Source organism: Brachyistius frenatus, unplaced genomic scaffold, assembly GCF_029030835.1.
Source record: "Brachyistius frenatus isolate BFR_SWC_R1_liver_20210118 unplaced genomic scaffold, ASM2903083v1 Contig_1, whole genome shotgun sequence".
Classification (NCBI taxonomy): Eukaryota; Metazoa; Chordata; class Actinopteri; family Embiotocidae; genus Brachyistius; species Brachyistius frenatus.
In genome coordinates, this window is record NW_027210600.1 from 11,912,245 (window position 1) to 11,926,299 (window position 14,055).

General features: G+C 38.9%; 1 protein-coding gene across 2 annotated transcripts; it reads left to right on the plus strand.

Moving 5' to 3' along the window:
* The first annotated feature begins 2,821 nt into the window (after positions 1-2,821).
* scn3b (sodium channel, voltage-gated, type III, beta) lies at positions 2,822-12,348 on the plus strand. Of its 2 annotated transcripts, XM_069690380.1 has the most exons (7): positions 2,829-3,048; positions 3,151-3,647; positions 5,287-5,465; positions 5,578-5,806; positions 8,345-8,483; positions 10,687-10,770; positions 11,318-12,348. In XM_069690380.1, the coding sequence occupies exons 2-6, from the start codon at positions 3,593-3,595 to the stop codon at positions 10,748-10,750; spliced, it is 666 nt and encodes a 221-aa protein (XP_069546481.1). In that variant the 5' UTR covers positions 2,829-3,048; positions 3,151-3,592; the 3' UTR covers positions 10,751-10,770; positions 11,318-12,348. The 2 variants fall into 2 exon arrangements, with proteins under 2 accessions (XP_069546490.1, XP_069546481.1); XM_069690389.1 differs by lacking the exon at positions 10,687-10,770 and having other exon boundaries at positions 2,822-3,647.
* The last annotated feature ends 1,707 nt before the right edge of the window (positions 12,349-14,055 follow it).

The window sequence follows — 14,055 nt, forward strand, 5'->3', positions numbered from 1 at the left end:
TAGAGTCCTACTTCCACTGCTTAAACCAAACTGCAGCTATAAGTGTTTGTTTTTTTTCCCATAGGCAGCACTTGAGATTTACATTTCAATTTCCAACATGTTTGATCCATGGCTGTGTGCTGTAAATCATGTTTTAATCTTGAAATCCTTCCAAATCCCTAGAAATCTGCTATTTGTAGTAGATCCTCGAGGAGCCCTGCATGCTGTCACTTCTATACTACATACATTAGCGAACGCATAGTCTTTAACCCCCTCAGTGGTGAAAGGAGGGTTCTGATCCTTTACTTTAGTAAAAAAAATAATAATAATAATCCATTACAACTAAAAGTGCTGCATTGAAAATCCTGCTTAAGTAAAAGTGCATAAATATTAGCAGCAATATGTGGTTAAAATATTATGGTAAAAGTATGGGTTAGGTCTTTCTTACTGATATATTCTTATACATGACCTCAAATTATTAATACTGAAGCATCAGTGTGTAAGCAGGGTGTTACTGTTGTAGTGGAGCTACGTTGAACTACTTTATATCCAGTTTTATATCCAGCGGTCGTCAGAAAAATACTGGCAGAGGAAATTATTTTATTTTATTTTTTTATTTTTTTTTAACTTGTATTGAACTAAAACCATGTGAGAAGCTCACGGTGGGAAAAAAAAATACTGTGTGTTAGAGCTGCTAATAACTCAGAAATCTGAAACTTGACCCAGACTACACTGCTTTTTGAAACACGTTAGAAGTCAGTAAGGTTCAAAACCACTGCTTTAATGATGTGTTACATTGTACTTGTTGTTTTGTGTTGGTCCTGCCTTTGTGCTGTATTCATCAAATGTGTGCATGTTGTGCTGATAGCCTTTCGACCTGAACACAGAGCAACACACTGAAAACACGTTATTTATTCACCCTTGCCTGTAAAAAAAAAAAAAAAAAAAAAAAAAAAAACAGCTGAGTTTGAAGCGTCCTGTTGTCTTCCTGACTCACCGGGCTGTCGTTAAGCAGTCACCATGGCACTGCATTACTGTTGCTATGGTTTCCTTATCTGCAGGATGTGGTTCGGCTAGGCCTGCCATATTTAGTCTGCTCATCAATTTGCCAGCCTCTGATGCTGACATCAACAGGAGAGTGCACTTCGCTGCGTCTTTGCTCTTCTTTCTACATGAAAATCTGCACCAGTAACTTTTAAGCATTACAGCAAAAACCTGTTGAACCACTCTTTGAACACTTGCCAGTATTTTACAGCTCAAACATCCAAAAGGTGTACTCATTTTTATGTTTACAGATTGATACAAAAAAGAAATTCGCTTTCATTTTCACTTGTGTAAATCTGAAACAAAAGAGGAACTGAAATTCTCACCACTGATTTTTGTTCTCTTTGAGATTAATCCTCTCATTATTACAGATACAAAGGCTGCAAGATTAAACACTGTGATGTCAGTGAGATTATCGTGGTTCTTTCAGGGATGAGGCTGGATCACATTTTCATCTTGACCTGGTTTTCTTTGTTCTTTCACAAAGTTGACTGATAGCATCAAACATCACAGCAATTCTAATGAAAATATAGAAATAGTATCTGCCATGGTGAATTGAATGTAGACAAAAAATACTGATTGGCATATTCTACTCTATCAAATGTGATAATCACTCAATAAGAAGACGTTCTTCCCTGGGAACAGATAAAAGAATTAAACTGAAATATTTTTGCATATATTAGCAATATGTAAGAGGTTATTTTGTAAATAATGTCCATTGAAAGGCCTTTTCTTGCCAAAAGGGAATGAATATAGATTAAATCTGGGAATAGATTTCCCTCGAGAAAGCACATTGTACGTGCATCAATCTTTTGATGTAACCCTGTTAATATTCATATTGGATGTAATGCTGGTCTATAGATCAGAAAAAGACCACTTCATCACTTATTTAAGCTTCAACAATAGAGACAAATCACTGCAATTTTCATTAAGAGAAAAAAAAAGTTATCACACTGTTCAGCAGGCACTTCAGTGCTCTCTGTTATAGTTTGTGTCTGCGTGATGGACGGGAATTAGGGTCGCGTTCTTTTACTACCTGAACCACTAAATCAGTGTAGCTAAATTAGACCAATGGTTTCTTCTTCTTTAAGTCATTAAAGAAATGAAAAGAAAAGGGAGGGAAAAAAATGAAATGAAGCATGAAAGAGTTTGTGCCTGAACGTCACACAAAAGATCATGCCCTTTTAAAAGCTAACCTCCAGAGGTTGGAAGTGTCCTGCACTGTTCTTTTTCAGTTTTAAAGCTGCAGTCAGCCAACTATATAAATGAGTCTGCATGAGTTTAGCAATGATTTCAAAATACAGACTCAAGTTGTGAACGGCTACGTGTTTTAAACAGTTTTATGGTTTTATGGAGGGATATATGTAGATATGCATGCATATTGTGAACAGTTTGTAAACCTGCATTGCCCTATTCCTGCAACCACATAGTTAGAAACGTGGCTATATTATTTTTTTTACCACAAAAAATATTAAACATTGAACCACTATATCCACTTAACGCTGTTGTCGCTGGCATAATGCAAGTACAGATGTGTAACAAATGAAATGTCCTGAGAAGGAGCTCTGCAGCTGCTAAATGAGGTTATATAACACTTGACAAAGATAATTATGTCTCACTGCTCTTATTACAATAAATAAAACTGATTTGCACTACATTTCTTTATGTACAACGATGATGCGCCATGCTTGGTTTGTTCAGGCCCTGCAGTCAACAGAAAAGCAAATGCAAGCAGGCTTACATGATGATTACGTTACCCAAATGACAGTAATATGGTCATGCACATTGTAGTGTAGGAGGGAGTGACTCACGCATGCGTATCAAACCCTCCGCTCCTGCCAGCGATAAGTGACTGCTGAAAAAACAAAGGCAGTGAGCCGCGGCTGGGAAATGTCATCAGTCATCCTTCATGGAGGAAAACTACTTCAAACAATCGATAGTGTTATTCTTTGAGGGGTGAAATAAGAGAAGTGATCTCGTTGGTTTTGTTGGTTGTGTGTGAACAGGACTCCAGATCCCGCAACAGTAAGTGACTAAAATCGGCTTTTGAGAATCCACAGGTTTCCTTCTCTTCGCTTTGTTTTTATGTTCTAAAAACATTTGCTCTGTGTTTCTGGATGGATTCAGACTGAATGACAGCAGCTGTGGTCGGAGAAACTGCCGTGTCACCCAAGAAGCTGTCTCACATCCCGGACTTGTTTATATCCGAGTGGAGGGAAGGATGAAGTTAGTTCTCTTTTTAGATGCGGAAATGCGGAAAAAAGGCTGTTGAAAGACTTGCATTCTCAGACGAGCACGCAAAAAATAAAAAAAATAACAACGTCGATCCAACAAGTCTTTCAGGCATTTCGTAGTTGGAAACAATTGTCTTTTCGCAGACATTTTGGTTTGGATTTTCAGCCGTGAAGAGGGAAGTTACCTGCGCGCTCATCTGCCGAGGAGAGGCGCTGTCCGTGGTCCTGAAGTCGTTTCAACCCTAATCTCATCTCAGATCTCGTGTGAAGACAATTTAAGACACAGCAAAAGTTGAAGAGACACTGTCCACCAGCAGCTCCAGAAAGAGCTGAATATGGTAACTCAATACAGAGTTCATCTGCAAACTTTGGTACTTTTGATTTTTGGCGGTAAGTATAACTGCAAGACGCTACACATCCCTTGTTTGATTGTGAACGTTGCATAGTGGCAGATTTTTTTTTTTTTAGTTGCATAGCCGCATAGAAATGGCTTGTGAACCATTCAATTGGCTGTGAACTCAAAAGCCACTTTCAGAGCAGTCCCACTGCAGAGTGCAGCATCGCTCAGTGTTGTCAGGATTTAGGCAAAAATAAATAGATCCATTGAACAGAGGACATCAGGGTTAAGCTTTTTCTTCTTTTCTTTTCCCCTGCTCTAGTTTCCTCCCTGACTCTTCCTCTCTGTCTCCTTGTTTTTCTGCTCCCTTTCTATGTGTTTGTGTGAGCACTCACTTAAAAAAAAGGGGGGGTGGGAAAGGATAGAATCAATGTTGTCACTGTTGGCCTGGGGGCTTTGGGTTATATAAGAGCACTGGGCCCTGCACTGTAACAGTCACACAAATACAAGAGATCCGTTGATGTGTTTGTAATCCCCTTGAATTTTTTTCCCCTACATATTTACTTACAGCCATCCTACCATTATTGTCCCGCCTGCAATGCATTTATTTTGCAAATGCTTTTGTCTCTTGTTTGCCCACAGTACTCTACTGTCCTCCGACACAGTTTCTGTACTCTTTATTCCTCCCTCTGCCTGCAAATAGGCAGAGGCCATCATTAGTGCTTTCTGGTCTGGATGATCTTTGATTTGCTATTGTGACTCAAGTCTCTCCAGTGCTCACAGAGCTGTATAATTAAATTTAACACACACTGAGATTTGAATCTGGCTCAACGTTGATTTCAATGCAAACGCAGAGTACAAGAGCAGATGACCTCGACACGACCGCGTAGGTCAAGGGTTTTTTACTACAGATAAAAAAAAAACTGTTCTTGTCACAGTAGACTGCGAGGCTATATTATGCCAGTCATTAAAAACAAACAAACAAAAAAAAGACTAAAAGTTGTGTCGCTGACTGCGACAGTTCTACGGGACACTTTGATTATCAGGATTAATTGTAGCTGCGTCTTTCAGCACCTCTGAAATGCTCTTACATTTACATTACACCCACTTTGAGGCACCCTGGTTTGGTTCAGTGACGAGTATTTAACACTGAAACTACTTCGGCAAGATGTTTATACTTTTTCTTTATCAGGAGAACATATTTAACACCTTTCAAATGATATTTTTTTCATCTGACATGATTAACTTATTGGAAAGTTACGTGTACTACTACTTCTCCTTGTTGAAAAATCTAAACTCCAGGATTATGCAAATATTATTTTTATTGTAAAAGTTGAACATAATGTCTCCCACTGAAATGACAAGTCCGTCCTCAATTTTTTGTGATATCAGTTTTCCTCGTTATACTTTGATTGGCTTTCAAACTAGTTACAATGTCACATGTTCACCCTGTAAAGATACAACTTAACCTCAGGTTTACGATGAGCATAGATAAATGTTGCCCCCTTTAGCCGAATGTGAAAACAGCCTTCTTCTGTCGGACTCTGCATGTACATCACGCTGCACAGTGAAGGTCAAACAGCCAAATAAATAACTAGGAAGAAAGCCAACATTTTGAGTAAAGAAGGACTTTTGATCTTCATCACATCGACAGTTGAGTTGAATCTGTGTAACCTCTCCATGCTCTTCTAGTCCACCTGAGCAGGCCAGTATGTGTCGAAGTCCCGTCGAGGACAGAAGCCGTCCTGGGGAGAGACATGAGGCTGACCTGCATCTCCTGCATGAAGAGGGAGGAGGTCAAAGCAAAGACAATTGTGGAATGGTACTACACGCCAAACAAAGATGAAAACACAGAGCTTAACAGAACTCTTGTAGGTTGCTGCTACATTCTTGTGTATGATATGCCATGTTGTATTTCTGTATATACATGCGTGGACTGTATGATCGTTTTAAGCGTATCTACATGCTTTTCCTCTCTCTTAGATATACCTATTTGCGAATTACACTGGCAAAGACCAGGGCGGGCCTTTTAAGGGCCGTCTGAGATGGAATGGGAGCCAGGACTTGCAAGACATCTCCATTATAATCACTAATGTCACCTGTAACGACAGTGGTTACTATGAGTGCCACGTTCGTCGTGACTTTGTGTTTGGCTTCTTCAATCCTTCGTTCTTCCTCATCAAGAACATCACACTGAAGGTGAAACGAAAAGGTGCGCCTAACTTTAACTTTCTTCTAAGATATTCAACGCGGTTTTACATATCAGTATAGTGAACTAAAAGTGCAACATAAATATGAGCTATTGTGAAGCCAGCATTGGTCCATCAGTGTCTCTAGACCTGGTTGTTCTGAAAAATCAACCCGTAAAACTACTTTATTTTAACCAGTACATTAGCAACTGAGATGGATAGATTTGATCAAAAGAGTTTTTGTTTTTTTCAGCATATCTGATGGTTTCACTTCAGTATTGCACATTTTAACACTGAGGAAGATTAGTCTGTGGTCTGTGATGAGTTCTGTGCACTGAGTGCTCTTTTTGTGCTCTACATGCCCATCATTTCATGTTGCATAAAGTGTTTACCAGACAGCGTCAAGTGGGTTTTTACAATTTATTATATATTTCCAGCTCCTTCTTTCACTGAGTGATGCGTCAGCATGAAGTGTCTGCCGCTAATAACACCACTTTCCTTCTTCCTCCCTTTGTTGTGATTGAACGGATTCAAGAGGAATAATTGTGTGTTTTGTTTTGTCTGCCTTTGTTGTCCATCAAAGCTTCTGTTGTCAGTGAAGGGGTTAATACAAACCAGCTACTTTGCTATCTATTATAAGGGGTAATGTATTCTGCTTCCTGAATGCTTGGCTTGCTGAATGTGTCATTTTCCACTTTTATCGAATATACAAAACAACGTGTATATTTGGAACAAGTTAACTCTCGCCATTTCCTTAACTTTAGATTTTCTGTATATGCTTGCATATGTTATAGCTGACTGTCAGAGGCATATAAAGATAGGACAGTTGCACTCCTATGTTTGGATTATAGTCAAAAACAGGAGCAAATTTGATGTGAAATGCAACTTTTAGAAATATCATTTAGTTTGATTTATTCTACTCCATACCTTTTTTAAAAGCCTCTCCTTCATATTTCATACAACAGTGGTATCACATTTCACAAAGCCTTCTGCCAGCGTTCTGTACATCACAGCTGGGTATCATGTTAAAGTAATGATATCCATAGTGGTTGAATGGATTCGCTCCTGGCCAACATATCTGTGCTTTCCCATCTAAGGGATTAAATTACTTTAATAGCCTCTAATTTCAGGGACAGCAGAATTAAATCAGAAAAAAGCTGTCAGCTTTCTGGTCAGCAGGCTTTTCTGGAAATTGGTACACACTCACTGGCACAGTGGTTCACAGCAGCTTGAAATGATCCTGAAATAGAAGATATCAAAAGGATAAATTCACATTTATTTTCATAATAATAATAATTTTCATTTGATTTTTGTTACTGCAAGCCTTCCTCCTGTTATTCCAATTGTTTCTATTGTAAATGATCTGTGCAAAAATACTTTCCAAGTTTTTTTTTTTTTTTTTTAATATGAAATTCCCTCTTTTTGTTACTATTCTTCCACTGCAGCTCAATTATGAAACACTGTCAATGGAAACGCAAAGAGGGAATTCTGTGTTAATCAACTGCAGTCCTGGAGGATTTAACTGATTTGACTCCTGAAACCATATTAAACTATATAGTCATAATGTTTATTATGCATTTTTGCATTGAATCAGGACTAGGGATCTTGTCCCCTTCACGTACATTGGATGCATGTCAGAAAAGGTTATTTTCATGCCAAAATGAAAAGCAGCATTAATTACAATAAGCAAAAACTGCTCTGATGTTGGGCATATGATTATTGTGTTAAGATACTCCTGAAAAATGTGAAGCTATCCTTTGAATAAAATGTGATAGTAAAACGTAACAAATAGATTTTAATGTTATTAGTCTGAAACTCCAAACCAAAATATTAGCTGAAATATGAGGTAATCAAATCTGCAAACTTAGTCTATGTTGCTCTGAGAACCACGGTGACTGTGCACATCCATCTTATTTCATACTTAAAGGTACCCTGTGGAGTTTTTTTTTTTTTTTTTTTTTAATGAGGGTTCGCATTGAATTTGTGTGTTTTTTTTTTTAGTATATACAGTACATATGCACTCTGAAGCACACGTGGTGTGATACACATTCTGCAAGAAGAAAATTGGCTCTGAGAACCCTGGTGCGATTTAAATACATGTTTATGAGGAAGGTAATGAACATGTTTGTTGTGTTAGAGCTCATGATGCATTTTAGAAGAAACATTGCATATAAAGATGACAGAGAAATCTCCGCAGGGCACCATTAACTCCTTAGGCTCTCTTATCATGATATCAAGGGTCATAATTTTTTGTATGCAACATAGTTTGTGCATCATTTTTACTGTAAGTGTATCTATGAACAGGATGATCACCAAAAAACATGACTTTAATGTTCAGCTGTATGTTTCAATGAAATGAAAGTAAACTGTTGAAGTATTCTGCAAAATATTGCCCTTCCTATCATGACTGGCAGTTGATTGTGGGCCAGTGATTTTGAACAAGCTTAGCGTACTTTATTAAACCTGTAAATAATGTCTCTCCTGCTCTTTTTACACAAAAATTCAGGGGAGGAATGCAGACTGAATAATGCATGTTCCTTGCTGCTGTTTGTGCTCCACAGCCACTCTGGACAGCGCAGCAATCTACTCTGAGATCATGATGTATGTTTTGCTGGTGTTCTTGACCTTCTGGCTGCTAGTAGAAATGGTCTACTGCTACAGGAAGATCTCCAAGTCTGATGAGCAGGCACAGGACACAACGTGAGTTTCACAGCTAAATGAACAAACAGACACACACACACACACACAGATAAGCGTGAGTAGTGATCTGAAACACTGCGTGTCTTGAATACAATGTTGCGACATGTCCAGATATAAATGTGCAGTAACTTTCTCTTTCTTTACAACTCAAAACATTGTGTTTATATTCAAGTCAACAGTCAAAAGTCGCATAGAAGGTGTGTGCTTGAATAACTAAAGGTTTTTGCCTGCGTATGCTTGAATTTCTGGGTATTACATAATTGTACATTTAAAATCTGAGAGGCGTGTCGGCACAAGAGATTTAGGAGGCAATCAGGAAGGGTGCAGGATAGACCGAAAGGAGCGTCAGGCTGGCAAACTGACAGACGGCGGTGTAATTGAGTCTACAGTGCATCAGTTTGTAACCCTCCTGCAACAGTAATCTGTCTTTTCACTTAGACTGCCTGACAGGCCTGAATAACTCTAAGCACTGCTGACTGCTCTTTTTTTTTTTAACAACATTTTACATCCGTGGTGGACTTCCAGCTCCATCACAAACTGACTTTTTGCGTCCCCCTGCTCCCAGTGGATTTTTATGGTGTTGACTAAGCCAGTCGATCCACGTTGACAACTTTTGTACAGGCAATTTAACACCCTAAGTAGAACAATCACAGATAATACATAGCACATGTGCTGATCCAGTTATTATTTTTTTTGCTAACGATTAAATGCTGATTCCAAATCTCAATCCTTCAGTGACACTTACAGCCGAAGTGCTGCACGATGTGTTTGTTACACCAGGTTTTAGAAGAGGAAATATTCAGGGGATTGTACATAAATACAAGAGCACAGTGTTTCTGGCTGTTGTCGTTGTTGATGAGGGGAACAAAGGAAACAATCCAGTTTAAAAGTCTTGATTTCAAAGGTCTTTTATACCCTAATAATTCCTTATTTCATGGAAAGAATTGTGTCATTTGGTAATATTTTGGGGGAAATTGGAATTTTCCTCTAGATATGTTAAACTTGAATTAGTTTCATAATTTCCCACAAAAATGTAAAATGTTGCTGTGTCAAGTTTTGCCAAATATGAAAGCTAAGTGAATATTTTCATTTTCAAAATAATTGATTCGTCAAAAAAAAGGCAATTTGAAGATTTCACTTTGCGCTGTGGAAAATCGTGATCAGCTTTGGAATAAAATATGTATTTATGGACTATGTCGAATTTGGAAACGTAAGTAAAGAATAGAGAAATCAATAAAGCACTGTTTAAAAATTTAAAATGTCTTACGACATAAGACATTTTAAATTTTTCGGTGAATGCACTGATGAAGCTCGCAGGGTTCAGTACCTCCAATAAGGTTAAGAACCACTGTCTTATGTAGTGGCTCATTTAAGCCAAAAGGGGGCTGCTGACTTGTGTTTTAAAAAAAAATAGGAATTACAATCCTGCTTTGCCCTCAGCATTTAGATCAAGTGTACTGACCCTGATCAGGAGTGCACATTAAGTGATCGAATGTGTGACACTGTAAACTTCATCAGTTCCTGCAGCTGAAAGAGTTAATGGGTTGTGGCCACCTCCAAGCCATTATTGACCACAGTGAAAAGTTACACCCACTCAAAGAGGCTGTGTTGTGGTTGACTTCTGAGCTACTCGGGCCGAATGAATACGTACAGTATTACATTTTGTCATGCATTACTGCTTCAGATCATATCAGTTATGTTACTAAAGGAAAAATTTGGGAAGCAGCAGCAAAAATTTATAATCTGCTAAAGAGTTAAATGAAGCTGTTTGAAATTTGCTGACAGGGACACAAAACTCTTTTCACTTAAATCAATGTTGCCTTGTCTCCACAGTTTCTGTGCAGCTCTTGAATTGAGGGCATATTTAGTAAAGGTACTGTGGTTTTAACAAGCTGAAAGCTTGCTATTAATACTGAATGAGGGTGTCCAGTCCTCCGGATGTGCAGGCCATACAGTCTCTCCCCACTGCCACAGGTTATGAATTCTAAAAGCTAAAAACCATCACTGTAATGTGAGCAGCGTGCTATCAGGAATGAGAGGCAAATGTTTACACACAAAAATCCCACCGTTCCAAATTGAAGACAGGTCAGTCATGTTGCACTGTAGTGAACACTGTTCAGACTTTTTGACCTGCACTAGACTATGATGAACGCTGCCACCAAGTCTTAGACACTCCTTTGTTTTTCTACCAATTTTCCCACAGGACAAACTACCTAGCCATTCCCTCTGAGCAGAAAGACATTCCTGCCGCTCCTGTTACCGAATAAAAGCAGTTGAAATTGACACGGTATTTTACATGTGAATGTCTCAACCTGATCCAGTTAAATCATCCCTCTCTCTTTCAATTCATTGTTTGTACCTTTTAATGCTCATAACTGTGCAACTCTGTAGTGGAGTCCTGTTGCTTCAACACCCCTCTGTGTCTGCTCTTGCTCATTCCCTTCAAAAGGGCTCTCATTCCTGCCATTTTAGACAAATCCACCATTTGTACTCACTCTCCATTCAGTGTATTCAACCTTTCTCACTTTCAAGGATTTGCCATCCTTGGAAAGTTGGGAGAGATAAGCATGACGATTTCAAATATTTCAAATGTAAACACAGTCTCCTCTGGCACTGATCTGCATGATGAAGATTGTATGACGTGTGACATTTGCATGTTTATGATGTAAAGCTCCTGATATTTACAGTAATAATCCTAAAGGATGCAGCTGTTTATGTGAATTAGATGATGTGAAATATCTGTATGGTTGCAGATGTGATACTGGTGATTTAGGACATATAGTAAAGCGTTTAATGTTGATTAAGTGGGGAAACATGTTTTCTGCTCTCTTTAGGTATTGACGAATCACGATGGGCTGTGACCGTCACTTGTCAGAAACAGGCATAGATTCCACAACCTTATCTGTGCCATCACGAAGGTATCGTTACTCCCAGACAGCCATGGGACTCCTGCCAACTGACCTCCCCTGTGTATCGACTGTGTTTCTTATGAAGAGCCAGTCGAAAATGTTCAAGTGCTAAATGTTTCTCCTCCTTTTCTCCTAACCTTCGTGCCAGGCATCTGAAATCAAGTGCTTACACTAATATGACATGTTAAAGAACAAAAATGTCTGTGTCCTGCACTTAATTATCAGATAAATACCAGTCATCATATGGACCTGCCAGTGTGTACACTTACGAAACATTTCCTTAGTAGTTTGTAGAACCTCTGTGAGTTTTATAATCTATATAAACAATGAGATCCAAGGAAAGCCACTGTCCTACTGTTGTCAAAGCTGTTAAGTACAACATATATTGACTCTGTAGTGCTTGTTTAGTTTATTTTATTTTCTTACATTTTTATAGACATTGCTAAGATTTTGGATCCAGATTTATTTGTATTGGCCAAAAGTCTTTTTAAAGAAATTGGATTGCACAGCTTTTATACTGTATGGATGTGCATTTCTCTCCGTTTGGCTGTAAGCGTCTATAAACCCACAATGTTAAGGAAATATACTCTACACTTTTACAGAGGATATGACCACTTCAGTCGGTCTGAGTTCATCTAAAGGTCTCTTCTATACTTCCCTCTGCATAAATCTTTAATCCATGTTCGACACCGATATTAAAGTATATTCAATAGCTTAGCTCTTATTGCATACATTTACTCTAAAACCTATTCATGAAGCTTTGACTGTTGCTGATGTTCTGCAGTAGCATTGCTCGCGAGAGTAAATGTGGGCCTATTTCTATTGTGCAACGCTGTAGAAATGTATATATTTTGTGATTCAATCATACTGTGCTATTCTTTGTCTATTACAGATGTGTGTGTGTGTGTGTGTGTGTGAGTGAGCTGCTTTTGAACTATTAAATGCAATGCATTCCACGGCCTGTGTTGAACCTCCTCAGTTGTGTACTATAAACTACTGGTATTTCTTTGGCCTAATTGCTCCGAGGCCTTCCAAATTGCAAAACAAAATGAGTCCACGTTTGGACTTTTACTTTATTCTGAGAGGAAAATGTAGTATTGACTTACATCCTTTGTTCTCCTTATTGTCTGTGTGAACAGAGTTGGCTTTAAACCAACCACAATGAGCACCTCTGCTGTTTCCAGCTCTCATTAACACAGCAAAGAAGCCGACAAAATGACTTTCCATCAGTTTCTTCTCAAAGTGTACTGCGTGTTTTTTAATTGTCAGTCTTCAGAGAGCTTAGATTCAGGACTGTATAGCAAAGAGTTTTATTCAATAGTTTGAGAGCAGGTGCAGGTATGCAAGGCCTGAGAGGAAGACAAAGAAAGAAGGCAAAAGGTGAAAGTACAGGCAGAGAGAAAGAGACTGGCAGTTAGAGAGGGATGTGATGTGCGTTGCTCTTTTAGCTACCCATGACCCACCGCAGTGACAGATAGCAGCAGCTGTTGTTATAGCAACCCGGGCTTGCCTGTAGCAAGGCAGATTGCCTATCATATGGTAATCTGATAGTTGAGAAAAATGTATTTATGCACCACCATAAAAAAAACGTGGAGTGGTTTATTACTTACTGTACACAAAATATGAAGAAGGCGCCCGTTAATAAGCCTGTTTTGCTCCAAGAGGAAGTGAGGAGGCTTGATAAACTATTCCAGAAGAAAAGAAATGACTTCACAAACAACAAACCAAGGTCAGGTGTATTGTCTGAATAGCAAACGGGTAGTGTAACCAGTGCCCTCTTTACCCATCCATCAAGTTCCCCTAAATTGGTTATTGATTGTGTGACACATCCCATAAACTCTCCAACAATACCGCATTATGGCTTTGAGATATATTGTGAAAGTGCAATTCTGTAACCTTCCCCTCTTCTCTTTTTCTCTCAGTCTCCGTTTCTCCCTGCCTTATCGTGTCTCTTCCTTTTCCCGCTCTGTTGTTACTATGTGCTTCCCAGAGGATACAACCCAGTAATGTGGCCCACATTTGACTAAAATACGTTTCAATTAAACCACCTGGCCCCAACTGCTTCAGTGCTCTGGTAAGCATTTTAGGTCATCTCAGACCAAGAAGGTGGACTGGCTGGGACCATATACGAGCTTAATGTGGAGTTAATTGTCTTCAATCATAAATGTAAAGTGCTGATCACATTGGCAATCGCTACTGACAGAATCTACAGGGGTCTAATAAAGCAATCTATGCGTGCAGCACACACACACACACACACACACACACACACACACACACACACACACACACACACACACACACACACACACACACACACACACACACACACACACACACACTCCACCCCACCCTGTGTTGGCCTGAAGTTAGTTATCTTAAAGTTGACTAAAGTAGTTGCCCGAGCATGACCAAAAGAGTGGCTGCTATTTCCATTTTGACATCATAAAATATGCACTGATCATGCAATCTGTTGTCCACAATGCTTGTCCATCTACGAAGGGTCTCTGTCTCCCCCTAGTGTAAAGCATATTATGTCATCAAATACAAACATAATCAAAGTCGAGTTATGAATGACAAGCTCTCTCTCAGTCCAGCAAGATTGTCACACCTATTAAAAAAACAACAACAACAACATGCTGTCACACATGGTTGGTGTCAAA